This window comes from Hirundo rustica, chromosome 13 (assembly GCF_015227805.2).
Source record: "Hirundo rustica isolate bHirRus1 chromosome 13, bHirRus1.pri.v3, whole genome shotgun sequence".
Taxonomy (NCBI): Eukaryota; Metazoa; Chordata; class Aves; order Passeriformes; family Hirundinidae; genus Hirundo; species Hirundo rustica.
The window spans coordinates 17930843-17955052 of record NC_053462.1 but is presented as its reverse complement, the minus strand read 5'-3'; the positions used below and the strand labels follow the sequence as shown (position 1 = coordinate 17955052).

General features: G+C 49.3%; 1 protein-coding gene across 2 annotated transcripts in view; it reads left to right on the top strand.

The window, feature by feature from the left end:
* IGDCC4 (immunoglobulin superfamily DCC subclass member 4) overlaps window positions 1-24210 on the top strand; it is an 87375-nt gene that overhangs the window by 57047 nt on the left and 6118 nt on the right. The window contains exons 5-19 of one of the 2 annotated variants that reach the window (XM_040077787.2): window positions 764-898; window positions 3347-3502; window positions 4031-4441; window positions 5129-5293; window positions 6277-6414; window positions 7842-8012; window positions 8583-8816; window positions 13075-13182; window positions 13464-13647; window positions 14287-14414; window positions 14609-14779; window positions 15276-15413; window positions 15890-15995; window positions 16916-17147; window positions 24002-24166. In XM_040077787.2, the coding sequence (XP_039933721.1) occupies window positions 764-898; window positions 3347-3502; window positions 4031-4441; window positions 5129-5293; window positions 6277-6414; window positions 7842-8012; window positions 8583-8816; window positions 13075-13182; window positions 13464-13647; window positions 14287-14414; window positions 14609-14779; window positions 15276-15413; window positions 15890-15995; window positions 16916-17147; window positions 24002-24166 (2642 nt within the window). Of the gene's footprint in view, window positions 1-763; window positions 899-3346; window positions 3503-4030; window positions 4442-5128; window positions 5294-6276; window positions 6415-7838; window positions 8013-8582; window positions 8817-13074; window positions 13183-13463; window positions 13648-14286; window positions 14415-14608; window positions 14780-15275; window positions 15414-15889; window positions 15996-16915; window positions 17148-24001; window positions 24167-24210 lie in introns of both variants that reach the window. The other variant, XM_040077786.2, reaches the window with a different exon arrangement.

Here is a 24210-nt window from a genome sequence, read left to right as displayed (position 1 = left end):
TTTTCATCTGACAACAGAAATTTGGCTGCTGCAAAGGCATTTCCTTAACCTTCCCTTAACCTCTGCTCAGCAGTGGGCAGACACAGGCAGAAGGTTCATTTCAAGCAGAATATCTTCATCCCATTCTCAAGGCATTGTGCAATGCAGCCTGGAGACCTTCCTGTAAACCTTGCTTGATTTAAGTGTTGGCTCTTGGTCTGTGCACGTACGGCTACACAGCGCTGTCTCCTCCAGATGTGGGATGACTGATCAGTTCTTTGTGCTGTCAGGTGAAGGCCAGGACACAGCCGTGACCTCTCTGTGTTGCAGGTTACAGTCCAGCATCTGGCTATTAGAATTTCTTTAGCCAAGTGACTGGATTCTCTCTGACCTGCTCCAGTGCCTTAGCAGAGGGTGAGTGTTGGTGTTGTTCTGAGGACAGCGGTGTCTTGTTTTCGTCTAATGAACAAACATCCATGTAGCAACAGTTCATGAAGGTGTTGGGTTGAAATTCTATTTGTTTTCCATGTGAAAATCCTATTATTAGGACTCACGTGATTAGAGTAAGTTTTGCTTGGCAGATTGTTTGTTTCTTTAGTAAAAACTCTGCAGTCACATAAAAAAACAAGACCTGTTTTTCTCCCCCAACTGCACCCGAGCCATTTCCACACATGAGACTGCCCAGGGAAGCGCAGCTAGGGAGTCAGGGCTCTACATGCTTTTATATTTTTCTGGGAACTTTGCATCTTGGAAGGACAGACTTTTTTTTAACTTTTGACATTAGGTTCCCAGCCTGCAGGAGGAGATGTCACCATCGTCGCCGCTCCGGAGAACACCACGGTGGTGGCCGGGGAGAGCGTGGTGATGGAGTGCATGGCAGCTGCTGATCCCACCCCCTTTGTCTCCTGGATACGACAAGGTGAGTATGGGGAACAGAACTAAACTTCTGTTGTCCGTAGGAACCTGTGCATACTACGTGCTAAAAATCTATGAAGAGTGGAAAAATCTGGGACAGGAAGGGTGCTTTTAATAATGATACCTAATGACACAGGTGGTGTCACAGTGTGGGGTGTCCTTGCTAAAGTGGAATTATTAATTAAATCTTGGAGGTTACAAAGCACACAGTTCAGTTTATAGTTGTTTGACCTGTGCCTGGATGCCTTTTGATCTAATTTAGTCTTTTCTCTTGTGAGCTGGAGCAGTAAAGGCATGAGATGGGGTCAGGTGCCACTCCTCCCCGGACTCCAAGGTTACTGGGGATTCTGTGGAATCTGCCACTGCATTGGAGGAATAGCTTGTATTATCTTGCAGGATTATAAAACTTGATAAGATCTGTTAGTCCTTGGAATGACTGGGACTGTTACTGGAAGGTTTTTGTTGAATGGAAGGATTGAGGAGCTGCTTAGGTCTTGTCAGAGGTGTATGAATGAGCTGGGCTGGCAGATATTACCCAGGGCTGATAGCCAAAGCCACGAGTTGGTTGCCAATGTCACTTCACTGAGAGTCACATCCATCAGATGTGTTTCAGAGGCTCTGACTGAAGACATTCACAGCTCAGGGGTTGATTCTCTCTCAGAAAAGACTCTCAGTCATTTTCTTGAATCCGGGTCACATTTTAAGACTCCTCTCCCCTGTAACCATTTATTGTGGTTGGTTTTCAGCCCAGATTTGTCCACAGGCAGTGATTTTAGCATATAAAAATATTTCCTCTTCCCCACAAAAAAGGAGAAAACAACCTCAGAGGATGCCGCTTTGGAAATCAAATGAGCAAGGCTTAAATGTTATAGCAAAAATGTTTCTAGTTTATCCCATGCTCTTTGCAATTACAAATGCTCAGCATTCCCATGCTAGATCACTTACTGCTTTATTGAGAGCTGCTGATGACCATGGTAAAGTAAATAATATTAGAGTTAATTATCATTATGAAAGTTTTTTTTTGTAAGGAAAGAAGACAAGGGTAGAGGAGGAAGGATTGGTGAACCAGTTCTTTCCATGCTTTATTTTCAAGTGTTTGCTTGGTCCCAGTCTCCTTCCTTGTGTGGACTCTTCAATTTAAAAGGATGGAGTAATAGTGCAAATCACTCTTGAGTTACACAAGTTTATTTCCAAGCTTTCATTAAGGAGCAGGCTGGGTTGCTGGACCATCAGTCATGTAGGGAACACCGAGGATGTACCTCCAGGTTGCCAGTTTGGCTCTTGCCAGCCTTGGTGGTGTCAGCTAATTGCTACCATCTGGAGTCAGTTTTCCAATCAGGCACTCCAGTGCAAACGAGGTGTGCAGACTGTCTGCTCTGAGTGTGCAGCCACTGAACTGTGAGGCCATCTGAAGACCCCCAAAGTGCAGGGAGGGGGCAGAGGATCTGCTCTCAGCCACATTCCCTGCTGATGGTGCTAAGTCAGTGCAGCTGACACAGTGCAGGTGGGGAGTTTGTTCTGTGCGAGCTCCAGGCTCAGCTGAAGCTGCAGAGGTAAAGGCAGGCAGTGAAGAGGGACAAGGTCTGGTGCTGCACAGCTACTGCACAAATTGGCTGGTCCTCCCAATGTGCAGACTTGTGCCAGAGCTCCCATCCAAGCCTTTCCTTAGCTTGTCTCCAGCTCACGGCCTTGTCTCCCACACTCACTCTGAGGTACCAATGCCATATCACCTCAGAGCAATGCTGAGAGTGTGCAGTGTCCAGCACCAGCCTCTGCCCTGTCTCTGATGCTGAGGAGCCCGGGGATACTTGAAGTTGTAGGACATCTGGGTTTCTGGTGACACAGAGCTGCCCTTTCCTTCTTCCCTACCCAGCAGCGCTGAGCACTCAGCCCAGAGAATGGGGAGAAGGCAGCACATGGCCCATGTCTCTGACATAAACACCAGAGTCCCAGAGAGCACCAGGTCTCTTTCTGGCACCTCACAGCCAAGCTGTGGACAAGGAGTGGATCAGGAAGCTCAGTAAATTTGGGTTCACCTCCAGGAGGGGGAGGAGGAACCCCTGAGTTGTCAGTGATTCAACAGTCCTGCTGACATTGCATGAAGGAGTGAGGGGAGGAGGTGTCTGTGCCTGTGATGGGAGTCAGCACAGCTTTCCCTTAAATGTGCTGTTCCTGGGGCTCTCATTGCAGGCACACCCTATGCATCAGAGACTATTTTGATCCAAACCAGAACTTTTTGGATTATTACAGGCTAAACTAAACCTTGAGTCAATGTTGGCTTGAGCTGGCTGTCAAGCACTGAGGAGTGTCCCAGCAGGAATCCTCCTCTGGGCTGGGGTTTGGGATTTGGGGATGTCTCCACTCCCCAGTTGCGATCCTGGCATTGTTTACAAGCTCTCATAAAGGGCAGCCTGGGGCCCCCTCCCACATTTGTGCATGTTTCTTCCTGCAGATGGAAAGTCCATTTCCACAGATGTGATTGTGCTGGGCCGGACAAATCTCCTGATTCCTTCCAGCCAGCCCCATCACTCGGGGGTGTACGTCTGCCGAGCCAACAAACCCCAAACCCGGCAGTTCGTTACCGCCGCGGCTGAGCTCCGCATCCTCGGTGAGTACAGAGCAGGCAAATTCTCAGGCACAACTGCTGACCAGCTTCCTGTGGATTGGGTGGATCAACATCCAGGAGATCCCCAAGGGTTTGTGGCTTTTGTGGCCCATGCTGAGTAAAATGGGAGCCAGGTTAGAGCCAGGAGCCCGAGCTGGGATAGCTCTCAGTGGGAGTGTCACCTCTTTAGTTTGGGGTTTAGTTCCTGGTATGTACTGAAATGTTTTATGCCTTATTCGTGTTCTCCAGGGTTCCCCCTTGGAAATCTCTATCAGCAATTAACTTTCAGTATCCTGGAAGCCAGCAGGGAGAACAGCCTAGGATCAGGGAACGCAGCACATGATTGATACAGAATTTATTTTTCTTTTTGCACAGAGTCTAAATTAAGCCTCTAGAGTCTGCCTGGCAAATCCCATCTTGTAAGCAAAGCTGCTACTGAATAAAACATAGCACCGAGTGGGGAGGAGAAGGGATTTGCTTCGCTATTTTCTCCTCCTCCTTCCTGCATTAAATTGTCCTCTCTCCTCCCAGCTACTCCCAGCATCTCCCAGGCTCCCGAAACCATCTCCCGCACCCGAGCCAGCACGGCCAGGTTTGTGTGCAAGGCAGAGGGAGAGCCAGCCCCCAGCATCCACTGGCTGAAGAACGGGGAGCCCATCCTCTCCAACGGGCGCGTCAAGGTGCAGAGCAGCGGCAGCCTCGTCATCAACCAAATTGGCCTGGAGGATGCCGGCTACTACCAGTGTGTGGCTGAGAACAGCCTGGGCACGGCCTGTGCCACCACCAAGCTCTCGGTGATCGTGCGGGAGGGTTTGCCCAGCGCTCCCAAGAAGGTCTCGGCCGTGTCCCTGTCCAGCAGCACCGTCCTCGTGTCCTGGGAGCGGCCGGAGCACAACAGCGAGCAGATCATCGGCTTCTCCTTGCACTACCAGCGGGCTGTGGGTAGGTGTCACCTCCCCGAGCAGCACAGCTGTGTCACGCGGTGACCTTCTTCCCCAGCTAGTGACAGGTGCGAGGAAATTCCCTTTTCACTGCAGGTAAAAGCCATGATGCCGACTCCTTTCTCCTGGAGTCGGTATCGGCCGGTGACAGTGCCTGTGGATTAGCCAGCATCTTCTAACTTCTTGATTGGCAGTAGCGTGTCCACATAGCTGAGTTGTCTGGGTTCTGTGGAACCAGGCACTGCTGATTTTATACATACCGATTCTGTATGCAAAGAGTGTGATTACTAACAGTGGTATTAACCGGCTGCATTGTGTACATTATCCACACCCAGCATCTGAAGTGAGGCACTGGCTCTCCTGGGGTCTGTCTTCCCAAAAAGCCAGCAAGCCAGTGCTCCTGCTGAACTGTTGCCAGAGCTCCTCTGAAAATTAAACTGGTAACTGCAGCTGCTTCAGCGTTGATTAAGGAGTTTAAGTCAAAATGGGGACATTAATGTTGAGGCATTGGAGTTTCTGCCCAAAAAACTCATATAAGAGATGAGGCTGTGCAGGTGCTGGGGAAATTTGAGAAGATATAGTGATTTTTAAAGTGGATTTAGTCTGTGGACCTTGTGATTTAAGTGATATTTTTCAGGAATGTCTTGGTAGTTCACTGACCTGCTGATCAGTGTTTCCTTGGCTCTAGGAACAGATAATGTGGAATACCAGTTTGCTGTCAACAACGACACAACTGAGCTGCAGGTCAAGGATCTGGAACCAAACACCAACTATGTTTTCTACGTGGTTGCGTATTCCCAGCTCGGAGCCAGCCGGACGTCCTCTTCCATCGTTGTCCAGACCCTGGAGGATGGTGTGTTGAATTAGATGGGTACTGGTGCCTAGGAAATGTTCTTGGCCTGGTTCATGGTGGGCACTGAATGTGCTGCAGAGAGTAGTAGCAGCTCCTAGAAACCTAAGCCTGCACACATTATCAGCTTGGGTGATGAAGGGTATGAAAATAATCTGGTTGATGGTGGGGCCCATGAGAATCCTTTGGGAGTTGCAGTCGGCTCCTGAGGGCTTTCACCTAACCCATGTGTTATTGCTCTAAGTTTCACTCTGGGCCAGGTTGGATTTCAACTCAGGAGAAACATCTATTGCAATTTGTAGGGGTGGGAGAAGCCTTGAGGTTGGACCCCTTAAGAGCCAGTAGTTTGTGTTGATTTTACCATTTATCACATAGCATTTTGTGAGCAGTAGAGGCAGAGTGCCAGAAGCACAGCTGCCCAACGGGAGGCCATGCACAGCTTTCAACAGACTGCAGGACAGAGGCAAGCAGAGATGGTTTTGGCAGACCTTGTGTGCATTATGTGCTTTTAATGCTCCTGACATGGTGACCTGCGTGGTCCCAAGTGTGTGTCTGAAGCCTGAAAGGCTGAGTTGAAAGTATGAAAGCTGCCTGCAGCCCAGAGCTGGAGTTCTCAAGGGAAGGAGGATTCCCAGGCTGCAGTTTAGATCTCTGAGCCATTTGCTTTTGTGTCTCCTTCGTGCTCCACAGCCCAGCACAGACTGAGAGCTGGTGTGTGCCACCCCAGTTTGCTCTGGGCATGGGTCCCTGGGGCAGTGTGGCTGGGGCCACAGCTCTGGTCAGCCTGGAAGTGGAGCAGTCCAGCATCTCCCCTCCCCAGACACCCCTGAAGGGCTGTGGGCTGTTGGTTCCCCCAGCACAGACACCGAGTCACCAGTGGCTGTGGCAGAGCCAAGGTGGTGGCCTCCAACCAACTCAGAGAGCTGGCAGAGATGTGTTGAGGTCTCGCTCTGGTCTTTGCTGACTTTTCTTGGTTGTTTACCCAGTTCCCAGTGCAGCCCCTCAGCTGTCCCTGTCCAGCATGACTCCTGGTGACATCCGTGTGACGTGGCTGCCTCCTCCTCCTGAGCTGAGTAACGGCAAGATAACCAAGTACAAGATTGACTACTGCACCCTCAAGGAAGGTGAGGGAAACACCGTTTGGGGGTTGTGTTGTCTGCTCTAGTGGTGTTAACAGCCTGTGATGTGAAGGGGAGGTGATGCAAAGCTGAAAACAGGGATCCCTTTTACCCAAGGGAGGAGAGCCCTTTCATAGCCTGGCTCTGTCTGGGGGTCATGGCAGGGCTATCTCACACCACCTCGAGGTGCCTTTTCCTGTGATCATTGACACGCTGTGTCCCCAGGAGAATGGCCTGACCCATATTTGTGCTGTCCCAGGAATGTCTGCATCAGCAGCCCCTCATCTGTGTTTTGGGGGAAGAGCTTTCTGCTGCTTGGGGACGGGGGAAATGCTTTAGATTTTTTTTTAAATGGAGTCTAAGCAAACTGGTCTTTGTGGAAAAAAAACCCAAATACTCTGTCCAGGTTGTGTTGCTCTGTTGCTGAGTTTTATCCTATTTTGTTTACATTGTCAGACACACTAAGCAGGGTTCAGGAGGAATAGTAACATTTACCTCTGCTGGCAGTGGCTGTTCCAATTCCACATGTGCTTGCTTTGCAAATCCTTCTGGGTATTTGCTCTTAAAACTGTCAAAGCTCTGCAGCTTCTCACTTCCCAGGGTCATGATTCTTCCTGAGAGAAGGATGGTGAGTGTGATGAGGTGCTGGACGTGTTCCCATGTATTTCAGCTGGATTAGTAGTCTGTGCTGTGACTCCTGGCTCTGGTTCTTTTGCCTTGAGCCTGCACATGGCTCAGTGGCACTGTAAAACCTTGGAAACACTTAAAATCCAGAGAACACACTCAGCAATACATTGTTACATAGCAGGGACAGTGCTCCTGGCTGAGTTAAGGCCAAGGGAAGCTGAAATCAAGATCTCTGTGTACTCTAAACAGGCCATATGAATCTTCAGCAAAACCAGTTAGCTGATACAGTGAAAATCCCAGGCTATTCTCAGTTTAAATTTCCTGTTATCGCCCTTACGAGCTTGGGTGGGCTGAAGAGGGAGCAGTAAAACCTCTATCTGGCGTGGATGAGGGTGTGAATTTTGCAGAAAGCAGGGCTGCTGGACAGTTCTGGTTCACATTAAGGTGAGGCTTTAAATACAGCAGTGAGAAGCACTGGAAGATGCCATCAGCTCCCATTAGCTGTGCTCATGTTCCACCATCACATCATCAGAGCAAGGTTTCTGACAGCTCCCTCTGGGCAGGCTCTGTGGTGCTAAAGGCAACCTGCAGTTTGGACTCTGATAAAGGGAGTTGTCAGTCAAAATATCAGCTCTGCCAAACCTTACAGTTTTTTTTCTGGTGGCATAAGAGTGCTCTGGGCAAAGCCAAGCCAGCCCAGGGTGTGCAGACCCCATGAGGGGGTAACGAGGCTTGTGGCTGCTCAGCCGTACTTCCCTTTGGCTGGGAAATCCCTGTTTTCAGTGATGTCCCCTTGGTTCCAGCAGATCAGGTCACCTCCATCGAAGTGGGTGGAAATGAGACCCAGATCACCCTGTACTCGCTCCATCCCAACAAAGTGTACAAAGTTCGGATCGCAGCCAGCACCAGTGTGGGATATGGGGCCCCTTCCGAGTGGACCCAGCATCGCACCCCTGACAGAGACAACCAGACACATGGTAGGAGCCTGGAGAATCCTGGGATTTGGGATGGGGCCTGGGGAACTTAAGGCATTTTCAGGAATACTTTGGGAATTACAACCATTGGTGTTGGTCAGACCAAAGTGCTCACCTTTACCTTGCAGCTCAGCAGCCCCTGGACATCTCACTGCTTACCTGGGCAGTGAGGCTTTTTGCTCCCTTCATGTGCAGCTGTGAAAGTTCATAAAAAAAAACAAACAACAAAACAAACAGAACTCCAGATCCCAATGTTATGGCATTTGGGGGTGAATAGACAATTCTGCCAGACTCCAGCAGTGGTTAAAGATGGTGATGTCTCAAAATACACTGAGAAACCCCCAGAGTGGCTTTGTGACATCGTTGTTTCCTGTATCACCCAGCTGGGAGTCAGTGGTACTGACAGTGGCACAGAGTGCGACTGTCCCGCTCTCCACTGTCAGGGAGTGGAGACATCCCACTCAGGACAGCCTTTTCCTCACACTCTTCTCTCACTGCTGAGGACCAGGAGGATTCAGTAGACCAGGGAAATGGAGACATGTAGCTCAATCTTTTTCTCTTTTCTTCTTCCAGTTCCATTTGCCCCGACAGAGTTAAAAGTCCGAGCGAAGATGGAGTCCCTCCTGATAACGTGGCAGCCCCCAGCAAACCATGCCCAGATATCTGGCTACAAGCTCTACTACAGAGAGGTGGGCCCAGAGGAGTCCAGTGATGAGAGCCCTTTGGATGGTGCTGAAGATGAGAGCTGGGACGTAGGACCCATAAAACTGAAGAAGAAAGTGAAGCAGTACGAGCTGACTCGACTAGGTTAGCTGGCTGCATCTTCCTAGCACTGGCTGTGGAAACCCAGGGCCTGTCTCTTGCACTTTGTAGCATCCCAGGATGCTCCCAAGAGCCTCAGTTGTTTGCGTGACTGGAGATACATAGGGCCAGGACCATCTGAGGTGTTTTAAGATCATCCAAAATCCTTTCTGGACTGGGGCTCTTGAAGCTTGTGTTCAGCAGAGTTTAAAGCACAGAAATTTCTAATGCAAATTTAGCAGGGATTTTAACCAAGTTACCAGTATACTTAGTATATGCTAATAAGCAATTCTTAATTAATGAGTGTTTTTATTGTGTCGCTATAAGAGTGCCAAGATTGAAATCTCCAGTCAGGACAATGATCTCTCTTTCCCTGTCTGTTTCTAAGGAGTTCCATAATTGCATGTTGTTTGAAATCTCTGTATTTAAATGCAGAGATGGGATAATTCACAGCATACTAATTTTAGCCCAGTGTTCTCCTGCACCTCTCACTAAGGGAAAAGGGATGGAAGAGTGAATGTCCATGACTGGAGAAGATCTGAGCAGCAGTGAGACCTGCCTGCCTGGCTCGCTGTGCTTGGCATTTCCCACAAGGGTTTGTGTTCCTAATGTCTGATTGTATTAATTTATTGATTTGCCCATTGGTACAGGATGGAGAGAAAAGAGAGTCATGGCAGATGCATCCTTGAAAGAGGCCTTCTGCTTCTTGGAGTTCTTCCATCCCCCACTTTATGCTTCACCCTGTTACTGCCCAGCGAGTGGAGACTGCAGGGCGCGTGTCTGTCATGCTGGTTCATCTTACACTTGTAGCACATATATTATGCACAGTGTAAGGGTCAGGCTGCAGCACCTGGGAGCACTGTTTGTGCCATCTCTAAGTGGGGTTCCTAACTCTGTCACAACCATCTTGCCGCTGAGAGTGTTAACAGTGATGAGTTTCTCTAAAGAATTTAGGTCTGTAATTATTGCGCAGAGAAAACCACATGTGAACATCATCACGCACTGCTCCGACCACGGGCAAGTCAGTCGGTGCAGGGGCTGGGAGCGGGCTGAATTGGTTCCAAATGCTCTGGCACGATGATGCTGAGAAGGCTGCTTGTTCTTCTGTAATTACTTCCTTGAATTTGGGCATCCGTCAAGCCCTAATGGTTTCCGTATGATTTGGCGGCCGCGCTTCGGCTGTGGCTGTGTCAGGAGCGCAGGCTCGGGTTTCTCCCAGCCCAGGATGTTCCCTCTGCTCCCCTTGTGCTGATGAATGATGTGCTCCTGCACGCGTGCAGTAAAGGCAGGGTCAGGAATCTGGCTGTGCTGAGCAAGGGAGGGGGCTGCACATGAAACAAGGAGGAGTGGTTGGGATTTCGAAGGGTTTAGTTTTACAGCGCAGAACTGCCCTGTGCCAGTGCTTGGGGCTGCAGCTTGTAGGCAGAGCAGGTAATGGCAGCATGAATGTGATCTGAGCTGATGGGGAATTAGCTGGAGGGATTTCCCAGATCAGGGATGTCTGCCTTGGAAAGCACAGCACTGGAAACCTCTCCTAAGATCCCTCTATAAAAACAAATACCCAACACTGTCTCTTGGGATTATCTTAAGAGTCATTGAGCCCAACTACCTGGGGACCTCAGTGTTGGCCAAAAATGAAAGCAAATTCTGTCCAAATGTCTTTTAAACTCTGACAGGCTGGGGACATTGACCATCTCTCTAGGCAGCCTGTTCTGGTGTTTGAAGTGGTGTCAGGAAATCCCAGGCTGGGCACTGGGCACACCAGGCTGAGCTCAGATGTGGTGTGTTCCATGTCAGAGCAGACACGGTCCACGGTGGTCACTGCATGTCCCTTGGCTCCACAGCTCCATAGTGTCACTGAAACCAGCACTCTGACCCTTGCCTTGGTTTGAGGTGTGGCTTGAAATAGAAGACTTCTCCCATCTTGTGCTGATCTCTGGAGCAAACTGTCTCCTTAGAATGCTATCACTAAAGGTACCCTGTGTCTTATCTGAGAGCTGTGTGCTGCAGTCCTGTGAGGGAGGTGGGCAGCTGCTCAAGAGCACACAGGAAATCCAGTGATTTCATGAATCCACAAAATCAGAAGGAAGCTTTCCTGAATCACCAGGAGGGGTTTTCCCTGAGAAATTCTTAATGACTTCCATCGATGTTCTAGCACTTACTCTCTGTACTGAGGTGCAACTACCAGGGCCATAATATATGTGAAGAATAAATCGCAGGGATCTGATCATGTCTTCCACATTCCTATGAAGGAAGATTGCATTCCTCTGAAAGTAACTCTCTGGAAATCAGGGTGTTTTTCCTTTTAAAGGAAAGTATGGCTTCTGGCACCTGGCCAAATGAACACCTTGAAATGCTGAGCGAAGCAACATATTTAGCATATTGGATATATTATGCAGCCATCCAGATTAGTGACTTGAAATGATCTGGACTAGATTATTCTGCTTATATTTAATGTATGATGGAATGCAGTGAAATACATCTGTTTTCATGCTGCCTACCAGCTTCTTGACAGCTTGATAGAGTTTTATGTCTGCCTGTTCTAAGAGTTTGAACATCTGGGCCTGTGTATAAAAATTGAAGCCAATCCTCTGACTGAGAAATCCAAAGTACCCCTATTTTCAGGATGTGAGGTGCTTGATCTTGCAGTGGAGCTCCCCTGGTGTCACGTGTAAGCAGCTGCTGTATTGATCCTGCCCAGGGATGGAGAGGAAGGACTTGTCCTTTCCTTCACTCCATTCTCCAACAGGAGCTGCCCACAGCTGCATCACATCTGTGAGCTTTTCCTCATCGTTTTGGATCGCACCATCCACGATGTTCTCGTGTCCCAGTGAAGCCCAGCCCAAGGCTGAGGCAGAAGGAGAGTGTGGTGCTGGCAGGAGATGGGCTGGGGGTTCTTTGTTCCACTGAGCCCCTGGTCCCAGCCCTTCGGAGGCTGAGTGCCCTTTGGCCTTATCCCCCTTGTGTGGGTTTGAAACATTTTTCTGTGGCTGGAGAGTGTGGAAATGCAGATCAGGCTGTCTTGGAGGCAGACAAAACTCTGTTTGCTTTTTGGATTCTTCGGGGGAGAAAAATGTGGCTGAAGTGTTTTTATATTCTGAGCGCGAGCGTGTGTTGTGGAGCAGAGAAAAGCCTTTGGTAATTAGTACCATCAGCCTCTAGGAGTGTAATCAGGGCAGTAATAATAAAATTGGCATGAGTAAGAAAGGTTTCATTCTGCTTACGTTGTCTGGCAAAGAGAGCAGTGATCTGTGAGGGCAGGGAATGAAGAGACATGTCCCAAATTAACGAACTTCATCCATGTGCTGCAGCCAAGGCAACAAAAGGCAGCGTGGACTGCTCTGGCTGAGCTCCTGAAGGGGCTGGCTGCTGCAGAGAATGTTTTCTTTGAGAACTTTATATCTCCCAAGTTGTTTCTTTGATTAAACATCTCCATTAAAAATGAAGAAGCTGATGAAAGGCTGGAGGAAAGAGGGAAGTGGATTTTGGACCAGGGCAGCCCTCCTTGGAGTCAGAGCTCCCTGTCCTGCAGCTCAGTTAGAGATTCCCCACAGTGTGAGGCTCTCTGGTGGGAGGAGCATGCAATGAGGACCCTCGGGGTTTTGGTGTGAGTTTTCTGTCCATTGTTGCTTTTCTAATTGCAAATTGGGAAGCTCTGCTGTGGAGGCAAAATAGACACCATACAACAAAGGCTGCCAGTGACTTAACAGGGCATTTGAGGACTTGCTGGAAGGAAGATCCTCACAGCAGTGAATAAATCAGAAAGGACTTCAGAAACAGGAGGTGCATTTTGGGGGAGGAGAGAATATCGTCACTCCTCAGGAATAAACAGTGCAGTGCAGTCACTTCCATGGGGGAGAGGGGAGTCAGAATATATAGGTTTCTTTAGTAGTTTGTAAGGAAGGAAGATCTAGAGATCCTGAGTATATGTGCTAGAGGCCAGGACACTGGACAAGTCGATTTCCTGCTGGTAATTTCTGTCAAAAGTGAGGGGAGAACCAAAGAGCAGCTGTGCTGATAACGTACACCAGCTGTGAGACAGTGTTTATATGTGGGAAGCCTCTAAGTGGAGGGGGGACTCCCTGCTGTAATTTAGGTATTAGGTGATATTTACTTAGGTATAAGGTAACAAAAAATGTATTTATTACATTCACGCTACTTTCTTGGATGGTGAGAAAAGCTGGTAGGATCAAAGAAAACGTGTCTGACTAGGGAGGGTTGGTGACAAAAATAACCCAAGGCAAACCCTGATTGATTTTTCCAGCTCCTGGGAAGCTGTACGAGGTGAAGCTGGTGGCATTCAATAAGCACGAAGATGGGTACGCAGCGGTTTGGAAGGGCAAAACAGAAAAGGCACCTGCAACAGCAGTAGGTGAGAAATGCCCTTCAATTGTTGTGTCTCTTCTGCTTGGCACGTGGCTTCAGAGGAAGGGATTACAGAGGATGAACTTCAAAAAGGACAAGACCAAAACGGGGAAGGTCATAATGTAAGGGAACTTTGACAGTCATTGCAAAATGCGTTGGAGGAATTGGGAAGGAGAGAAAGGAGTAGAATATCCATATCCCCCTTCTCTCCAGGGTTGTTCTTCCACTGGGTGTGAGTGGCATTACTGCCGTGTACACTTCCACATCTCTTTTTGTGCTGCACCCTAGATCCCCCTGTGCAGAAGGGGCCTCCTCTGCCTCCAGTCCAAGTCTATGCAGAGTCCAACAGCTCAACTTCCATCTGGCTCCGCTGGAAGAAACCTGACTTCACAACAGTCAAAATTGTCAACTACACCGTGCGCTTCAGCCCCTGGGGCCTGAAAAACGCCTCTCTTGTGACGTACTACACCAGGTAAAGGAGCTTCATCTGCCATGTGGTGCTCGTGTCGGGAATGAGCACGGGGCAGGAAGAAGTTGCATGGAATTTTCAGAACTTAGCAAAATCCTGGGTGTTTCATATGCTGGGAGTATCTGCCATGGTCACAGATAATGTTCAGAGCTGCTGAGATGTGGCAGTGGGACTTGACTCGAATACGGAGGAATCATTTACTGATCTCTGCATCTTTTTTGCTGTGGTTGGACCGTACACACTTGTTAACAGCACGGCCAGGTGCAATTACGCATTCATGATTTGTGAGATGGTCCTCACAGGTTTGGTCTATAAATTGCTAGAGTTTAAGCAGTTTTAATAACTTGGAGATGTGTTTTACATCTGAATACTTGTGTCCATTTTTCGCCTCTAACCAGGCTGTTTTCCACTTTTCACTGCAAGTAGATCAGAAATGATCCTGGAGACTGGGAACTGTTTTGCTCTGCCACTGGCAGCTGAGTGTTCTTGTATTCACATGGCTGCAGGAGATGGAGCTTTAGGTGGAAAATCAAATACTGCCAGAGTTAGGATAATCTCTTAGAGAGTTCCTGGTGAGGTGTCAGGGTGACATGGGAGAACCCTCAGGTGTTCACGGTCTCGTGCTGTGTCCTCTCTCTCCAGCTCAGATGAAGACATTCTCATTAGTGGGCTGAAGCCCTACACCAGGTACGAGTTTGCTGTGCAGTCCAACGGTGTTGGCATCGACGGGCCCTTCGGCAGCGTGGTGGAGCGCTTCACCCTGCCCGACCGTGAGTGTTTGTGGGGACCAAATCCTCACTTCTGCCTTTCCTCTTGGGTCCCTCCTAATGTGCCCCTGAGACATGTGATCTCAGACCCCCTCGAAGCTCTGACAACTTTGAGTACATGCTGGGAGGCCCTCTGGGGGTGAGTGCTCTGCTCCACTTCCTGCTGCTCAGGCTGGGTGTTTGTTTGTCCCTTCCAGGCCCCTCCACTCCTCCGTCTGACCTGCGGCTGCACCCTCTCAACCCCTACGCTGTGCAGGTGCACTGGTGCCCACCTGTGGAGCCCAATGGCATCATTGTGGAGTATCTCATCCTGTACAACGCCAACAACACACAGCCAGATGACATGTGGACCTTGCTGACACGAGAAGGTGAGCCTCCTCTGGGTACTGTGATGCCCCACAGTCCTCCTGCCTCCTTTCTTGACTGACTGAGCCCTGGTTGCTCAGTCCTGCTGCCCTGATTTCTGCCTCACTTTGTGCAGACAAATATTGAAGGGTTCATCCTGGCAGTTTTCTTGAAGCATATGCTGGACCTGGTCATAGCAGGGACATGGCTGCTGAGAGACATGAAATCATACATGTCTGGGGCTGAAATAGCCATCATCAGCCAGGAAATATCCCACAGATCCAGCCTGGCAGCCAGTAATTCCTAGAAAAACGTGTGCCAGCAGAGTCACACACAATCTGTATTGTCCGATCTGTAAGCAGGAGGTTCATTATTACTGAAGAGGTGTATGAAATGCACAAAAATGTCCCCAAATCCCTCACTTCTGAGGGTCCAGCAGTTCCATAGCTGCTTTGCTGTAGCCTCTGAATACTCTTGAAACAGAACATTTTAAATCTCTTTTGATTTGCTTTTGGTCAGGAAACATCTTCAGCACTGAAGTGCATGGCCTGGAAAGTGATACCAGATACTTCTTCAAGATGGGAGCAAAGACAGTGGTGGGATCCGGTCCCTATTCCAACGTTAAGGATGTGCACACCCTCAGGGAAAAGCTGTCTGGTATGAATTCCCCCTTACCCCAGGGCAGGAAGGGAATTGCGTTGCTGGAGACTGATTTGACATTTCTGTTTGCCGGTTGCCTGGTGTCGCTGTGGAGGATGCGAGGTGGGATTCTCTGCAGGGCAGTGCAGAGGATCAGAGCAGAGCCCTCAGATGTGCAGCTCCAGAACCCATCCCACAGCCAAACTTCATCTCTTCCCCATCCTGGTTCCTCTGGAAGGGCACGTGCAACCTGCATCTTGCTGTAGCATGACATTAATGAATGTGCATAGATGCCAGTTTGCTCTGAATTGTCCCTGCCAAGGAATTTTATTGTTTCCTGTTTGTAGAATCAGAACCACAGAACAGTTGGGTTAGGAGGACCTTTTAAACGCGTTTGGTTTAGTGCAGCTGGTGCTCCTCTGAACATGAGACACTCCGTGCCCTCTTCCTGCTAGCAGCTGAAATGATGTGGCTGTCGTTCCTTCCCCTCACAGATGTCCTGGATATCCACTCTGTGACAGGGATCATCGTGGGGGTGTGCCTGGGGCTGCTCTGCATTCTCTTCTGCATGTGTGCCAGCTTCCGCAACAGCAAGCACAGGTGGGTGGCACCTCGGGTGAAGGAGGCTGCTGTGGAAGGAGACAGAAGCACTGTGAGCTGCCTGCCCTGCTCAGCTGAGCTGCTTGGGGTGTGGTGTAGGGGATGGTTAATGCACAGATTGGATCTGGGGATGGATAAGGAGTATATTCTGTATAATCTTTTCACTGATGAATTTTTTCAGTAGTTTCTCTTCAATTTGCATTCTTAGACTAGTAGAGGGGCTTTTTTTCAGAGAAAGAGAAAGCCCCAAGAAAATGGAAGAACCAGTTTATTACCTGTGTCTGTTAGTGTGAGTGGTATTTTGCCTCTGAGGTTGGACAGCTCTATAGATGTTTGGAAACAGTTTAATTTCCATCTGGGAAAATGACGAAAGACTCCCCAGTGAGTGACAGGCTGGTTTAAGGAGGATTGGATACAGCCCAAAGGCCTCTGCTGTCCCAGGGGTCTGAATCCAGCCACAAGCATTTGGAAATTACCATGAGCAGAAAACAGCTCAGTTGTTCAGAAGGGCTTTGAGCTCACAGCAGATCTCGGGACTAGGAACAAACAGCTTCTGAAATCGTATCCTAATGCGGCCACTAAACTTTCCTGTCCTGTTTCATCGCTAACCTCTAAAGCAGAGGTGACAGGAGTGACACAGCTCCCCATGGACCGGGGGGGGTGAGCACCTGCTTGTGCTGGGACTCGTGGTATCTCCTGCCCTTGGGGTTTGCTGGCAGAGGGACAGCTTTGCATCCCACAGCGGGATTTGTCTGAGCTTTGGCATCAGCCAAGGCAGTGCAGAGATATATCTGCAGTGAAAGGTGTTACAGTGGCACGTGATGATAAAGAACATTCCCAGGAGTGGCAAGGCAGAGCTTGGGCCTGGTCACTTGCCCAAGGACCAGCTGAGATGTCAACTCTCGCTTGTTTTCCCTCAGGGAGGCCCTGCCAGGCCTGGATTCCCAGGCTGGCAACCACACGTACTACCACCGGAGCAGGCAAGGGGTGGCCTCTGCCAGTGCCACCCTGGACTCCCATGAGCTCGAGTCCCTCATGTCCCCACTCCCAGAGGATGCGCCCATGCCCCTGGGGGACATCACAGAGCTGGCAGAAGTGCACAGCCTCATCCACACGAGCCTCCCTGAGGACATCTTCCACGGGAAGAGGAAGGTAAGGACCCCGTGCACGTGGGGACTGGGCTCGCCCCTTTGGCAAGAGCCTTTGTTTGGTGTGTGGCTGCTGGGCAGCCGGGCTGGGATCCTGTCGTGGCTCTGCAGTGCCAGAAGTCTTAGTGTTGGGTAGTCACACATTTCTCCTCTCTGTAAAACCTGACTGGCTCAGCCTTGGCTGTTGGATCTAATTTGGGATCCCTGTGCATCTACCACCCCTTTTAATCTCCTGGGACAGTGACCTCTCAATCTGAGAAGCTGCTGCCACACTTGGTGCTGCAGAAAGCTGTGGTATTCGTGTTGCTGTGGCATGTGGGTGGTGGGAGGAGGTGTGATGTCTAGAGCAGACACGTGGCCTTCCAGGATTCTCTTTTGCTTGGACTGAAAGGAGCCACCTCCATAAATAGTGTGTTCGCTGGAATACTCTTGCAGATAAACAAGAGGTGAAATTGTGGGGTTTTTGTGAACCTTATTTTTTCAAGTAGTCTTTTCCTGCCCCGCTTGGTTTGCCTGACACTGCATTGTCTTTCATTCCTCCCTGCCCTTTTCCTCTTTCAAGCTTGCCTGAAACATTTCATTCCATTAGGGAACCTTTAATTGGCCTAATTTAGTTAATCTGTTTATGGCTCTCTTTGTAGCCCTGGGAGAGCATGTAAAGTAATTAGGAGGTTCAGTAAAACAAACGCATTGTGAGCGCGTGGGATTTCACGTTTGCATCAGCGACGCACTCGTGTGTCACAAGTCACGATTTCAGGTGAGTTCAGGTACCTGGCTCACCACGAGCCCTGTCCATGCTGGCAGAGGCAGTGCAGGTGTGATCTTTTGGAAACACAAAGTCTTCTGTTGGCTTTAGTAGCCCCGTGAGTGAAGCTGTGGCCATCCCTGCGTGCTGTGGCAGATCAGCGCTCAGCTGAAGGACAGGCTGTTTGTTTGCAGCCAAGCCACATCTATGGATTTTGGTGGAATGTGGTTGCTTGTCTGGACCCAAGCCGAAGAGTGTGAGGAATTTCCTACAGCTCTTCCAGTTAAATAAGGAACAAATGTTTTCAGTGATGGGGACTTAGCCCTGAGAACAGGTCAGGCTGGGGGGAAGTTCCCTTCTTTGTGAGGCCTTTCTGAGGGCAGCATTTCCAGATCTCTCTTCCAGAGGAGCAATCCTGCCTGTAAGGGCTTACACCAAGATTTGAAAATGTGCAGAGCAGGGCTGGAGAGAGCGATGCCAAGGCCTGGCCACGTGGGGCTCAGCCTGAGAGCTTGGGGCCCTCCGAGTGGGCAGTGCCCAGCAGCAGAGTTACAGACCAGAGCTGTGGGGGAGATGGACAGTTCTGGCTGTAGGGTTTCCATAACTGGATGAGGAACAGCCACTCAGAGATAAATTCACTGAGGATTTTTATTTTTTTTTTGATGGATGTGGCTAGGGAAGCAAGGGTCACTGGGAAGCAGCCACCCGGAGAGCAGCGTTGTCACCCGTGTCACCGGGACGGTGACCTGGCAGGTGAAGATGGAGTGGTGGCCGGGAGCAACAGGCTGTTGTTGCTGGGAGCGGGCACTGGAGGGAGATGTGCTCCCACGCAGGAGACCCTGCTCCCTGCGCTGCCCCGATCCTGCTGGGAGTGCCACCTGAGCACCATTGCTTCCCTTCTGTACTCCGACCTGTGTAATCAAGTGGGGAAAGAATATGGCCAAGAAACAGCTTTGTGCTGCTGTGGCCAAGAGCCCCCATGTCTGGCTGGTGGTGGGATGTACCTGGCTGGGCGGTCAGGGAGTTGGGCAGGTCTCAGGTACATGGTGCACACATGCCTGGTGCCCACAGTGGATGGAAACGGAGCCAGGAGCAGTTGTGAGTTGTGGTCTCCCTGCTTGTACACAGAGTGCCACTGGTTGCGGCTGTGGAGTGGGTGTGGGTGTCCTGAGTGCTGCAAATAGCTTCCCCCAGCATCCACTGAAGCTGGAAACCCCCAGGGACGCTGCCTGGAACACAGTGTTGTGGGAGCTGTGCACCCTGCAGTGACCAGCTGCCTTTGTTGCCTTCTCTTTTCTTCTCTCATGCTGTGTGATGTTGGGGCTGTGAAAATCCATGGCAAGGAATGCAAGAGAGCCACAGGAAAGAGAAAATCGTTGTGGAAGGAAATTCCTGGCCAGCCTGGCAAGGGAAAGCTCCCCAGGGTGTTCTAGGTTGGATACTATGACTTACAGTCCTATTCACTGAAGAGAGGGAGTGAGAAATGCCTCAAGGATCCCTTTTGTTTAGCAGCATATCACATCACCACAGAGCTGGGGATGTTGGCTGGGGCAGACCCTTGGCTGAGGCTGCTGGCACTGCAGGGCAGGTTTGTGTAGCTGTGACCTCCTGTTGCCTCCTTGTCCCTCTGTCCTCAGGTTACTCTTCTGAAACCTGGTTTGTGTTGGCTGCTTGGCACTTGGCATTGGCTGCTCTGTGCCTACAGGTTGTTCCTATGCTGACTCATTACTTACCATTCTTTACTTACCGTTATTCTTTACTGTTTTTATTCTTGTGGGAGCCTGAGGTTCCACTGGAGACTGGATGTTCCACGCTAGATAGACACAAAGAAGGGACTGTCCCCATGCCATATGGAGTCAGAAGTGAGTGAATGTCGTTTTACAGGTGTGGGGACCTGGAGAACAGACTGAGGGCAGGAAGTCTTTAAAACTCTTGAGATTGGAACTGATTCCTGCAAAGAATTGTGGGCAAGGATTGTGAGATGTCCCCTTGGCCATTTTCAAGTCAAGATCATCAGTTCCTTCAAATTTAGGGCTGTGATTCTTCTTGGGCTGTTACACGTAGTGCTGGAGGTGCAGATGGTGCAAATGGAAGGTGGGACAGTCCCAGAGGAACCTTCTGGACCCCCTGTCCCTGCCTGCAGGACAACAAGGTGCTACTGCAGCCAAGATGTCAGCACAGGACCCCTCTGGATGCTCACAGCTCCATTAGGCCAGAGTACAACTGGCCATTTAGTGGTTCATTTTCCTTCCTTTAGGTGTTTCCAGTGGTCACACACCAGGATATCTAAATACACTGACAAGTACTTTCCTCTCTTGCTGTCTTCCCCTTGCAAGCACCCCTGGACTGATGCCCTCGGTAGCCCCATTATAAATGACACAGGGGTGCACGGGCTGTGGTGATGCAGCTCTGTCTCCTCTGACAGATGGACTGAGGATGATAAAATGGGCTCTGCTCCAGACATCTCTGTCACTGCTGCTTGTGGGCCAAGCAATTTAAAGGGTGGGGGAGAATGTTAAAAAGCATCTGCTTTCCATGGAAGACTTCAGCTTTTCATTGAATGAAGCCAAACCCAAGCATTTTGGTTTGGAAATGTTTGCTGTTGTTGTTCTTGTGAGCTGGAGCCTTCCTTGCTTGCTGCCCTTCTCCTTCCCTGTGGGCCTCCTTCCCACAGGACTGCATTTCCCACGAAGCATCCCCGTGACAGGGACAGCAGAAGCTGTAACACATCAGGAAACTTGGATCTACCCGGGTTGTTTGTCATTTTCGTGTTGAAATTTTTCTGCGTGGAAAAGAAGCCCCAATGTTTTCTGAGAAGCTTCAGACGAGAGCTGTGCTCCTGGTGACAGCGAGCAGAGTCTCCTTCATCTGCTGGGGAGAGGTCTGTGTTGTGCTGCAGCCCAGCTGCAGGCAGGGATGTCGCTGCGTTTGCGTGACACGGAGCTTTCCCACTCCCACCCGCTGCTGTGCAGTAATGAATCCTTTCTCTCGGCTGTACTGCTCTCAAAAGCTGGGTACATCTGAAACACCCCCAGCCTCGTTTTGCACAGGACTTCAAGCTACTTTAAATAACCGTCCTGAAAAAACAGGGAAGGTTTCGAGCTGAACTTTTGCTATGTGTTCATTCTCAGCTCATATATTTGCATGAAATCATGACTTGTCGCTGAGAAGGTAACACGATCTAGGCACGTTTTTACCAGTTGGAGTTTCTATAAAAAGGCTAAAATGAAAAGGCTTGTTTGCTTTGATAAGGATTTAGCTGTAATGGAAATGTCTTTTATTGGAAGATGTTTTTATTAGTTTTCATTCTTGTGTTTTCAGTGAACTGACAAAGAGATTTTTCCCTCTTTATATTAGTATTAGACTGACACTCCTTGCTCCTTCCCTTCATTACTGTGTTGTAAAAACCAAGAGAATATTTCCTTCCTTCAGCCACCCACTAGCTCCCCTTGAGTAAAAAGAAATAGTATCATTTATTACACCAAAAAAATGCTGCTTAAAAAAGCAGTGAAGCTTTCAGGCACACAAGATTTCTTCAGGTCTGTGATGAAAACACTCCTAGAGTTAATTGCTGCTGCCCAACCTTAGAGACTAAGCCCCAAGAGGGATTTGTATTTTGCTGTTTTTTTCCTCTCTCCAACATAATGTGCTCGAACAACATGTGGGACACAGGCCATGTTGTGTGGCTGATGGTTTTTTCTGTTTGTTGAAAGTTGCAAACTGGTACAAAACAAGTTTGTTCTTCGTTGCAGCCAATTTCAGCCAGAGCTGAACAGGCTGTTCCCAGAGTCATCAAAACCTATGTAAACATGGCAGATTGACATTTCCGCTAACAGATGGTCCATGGGGGATTGCAGTAGAGCTGCCTGTTTCTTTCCACGTTTTTTGGTATTCACAAGATGCCTGCAAGAAGGTTTTGAGTTTGCTCTGCGTGTGTGTGTGTGTCTGCGTACGATGCTCAGATCTCTCTGATGGCAAATATGCATGCAGGCATCTCTAACAGGACACACATTTGGTGCATGTGTGCAGATTTGTGTAGGTTCAGCGCTGAAATTTCCAGGCACTATTTGCTCAGTAACGTATGTTCCTTGGAAGAGGCACAGAAGCCATCAGTCAGGGATGTAGCTGCAGAAAGCCTTTCAGATGGCAGCAGAAGCAAATTGAACACGCTCCTTGAGCACTCGCGTGTGGAGATATTCCTTATTGTGAGCTCTCTGTGATCGCTTGGTTGATTTCTCGCTATTAAAGCGTAGTTTAATGATTGTCCACTTAGAAACAGAGCAATTAGGGAAGGCTTTTGGCTCAGAATATATCGTTGAGGATTGCAGAGAGAGAAATGGAAAAGACACTGCCTCAAGCATCCACATCTAAATTAGCAAATGTTTGATAGCCACAGTGCTGAGCTTGGACATCGCAGTTCTGCAGGCTGTTGGCATATCAATGAGGCCTTTCACTGCTCGAGGCAGCAGCAAAGCTCCTGTGACCTGGGGGAGGTGTGAGGATGTAACATGGCTCTGCCTCCCACAAGGTGTTGAGACATCTGGATGCCTGGGCAAGGGTGGACAGAGGGTTTAGAGCAGCTCCAGCCGCCCTTCAGCGCATCCAGGAGCGCTTCAGTGTCCTTCTGCCAGCCCTGGCAGCATGAGGTAGCATTTGCTTCTTGCTAAATAGCTGACTTAGGAATGCCTGGCTCACATACAACATCTGGTCGTGTATTTCTACCTAATTTTCAGCCAGATGGACCGAGGCACAAGGAGGTCAAATGACTCACCCAAGGTCAGGCTGATGTCAGAAATCTCCTCGCTGTCTCGGCTGGGCTCACGCTACATTGGCGGTTGTTGGAATAGATTTGGCCTAAGGAGCAGCCACATATGCAGAGCAGGAACCTGGGCTTCTCCTGGCAGTGAGCAATAGAGGGTCAGTGGGTTTGAACAGATGTGCTGGGTATCTCCACAGCCATCGTGCTCACACCACCAGTATTCCTGTGTGTGTGCACTCGCTGTCGTCAGGTCAGGATTTTCTCTTCTTCTTCCTCTTTAGCCTCTCTTGTACCCACACAAGGTGTGGCATCTCTGGAACAGGGCCAGAGATAATGGGCCTGTGTGGTCCTTAAATCTGTGTTGAGTGTGCATGTGTATATGTGAGTACTAGCAAGGCTCAGCTCAGGTACATGCAGGACAGCTCAATAAAATCAAAACCTGGAAAGAAAATACTTTTCTGCCTGTGAACTAATAGTCTGAGCTGTTAAATAACTTCAGCTCTTAAAGACACACATTTCCCATACACAGAGGTGTGCATTCAACAGTTTATTGCAAGGGGAAGCTGAAAGAACCCAGAACAAATTGCGTTCAGCCCATATAATTTAATTAGAACTACAAACAAGGTAACACTGGTTGCCCAGGGGATTTAAAGCTGAGCAAAGAATTGCTTGGTGGTCTGTTGTAAAAAAAAAAAAATTAAAAAAATTAAGGCCCCCAATTTTGTGCCTTTGTGTCGATGAGGAATGACAGAGTGTTTTCCCAAGTCCTGGCTTGGAGCAGGATCTCGTCTGTGCTGCAGAGTGAGCGATTTAGCAGAATGTCCAGCTCTTACTGGAGCACACAGGGCACTGCCCACGGGTGAGGGTCCTTCTGTGTGCTGTGGAGCATCACTTGTGCCAAAGCAAAGATTGTGGTCACTCAGCTCCAGATCTTCCCAGCTCTGTGGTATTTTTCAGAAGGCTCATTCTGCTCTGGGCTGTTGCAGTTTTGCAGAGAGTTGATTCCAGTGGACCTCTAAATGATGTCTGTGCCATGATTTACCTGCTGGCCTCACAATCTGAGAATCAGTGGAAAGCCCCTTATGCAAGCAGTTGTGAACCATCTGGCCTCTTTTATTCCTGTGCTCTGCATCAGCCCATGTAACAGCAATTAAGCCAGTTCTAAGGCAGGGACTGTGTGAGTCCATTGCAGAGCACTTTTTATTTTGATGCTATCAGAAGTGTCCTCCACATTTATGGTATTTTCCCAACTTGCACTTGCCTTTTTCAAGCTGCTTCTCATTTCAGGTATATGAGGATAAGAATCAGTGTCTGTGATAACTGCATCTTTTCTCTTGCCACTTCTCTCCTGCAGTCTTCGTGGAATAAATCAGCCAACCAGGCCTGGACAAACAGCATCACCAGATACGGGGACACCATCACCAAAGAGCCTCTCTCTGCTGTCAATGGGTCACTGAAGCTCCCCTCCAGTGCAGGGCAGAAGCTTCTCTTACAAGCCCTGGTTTATGATGCTGTGATGGTGGGTGTCTTCGGGGCTTTGTTGACTTGTGTGTTCTCACGTGG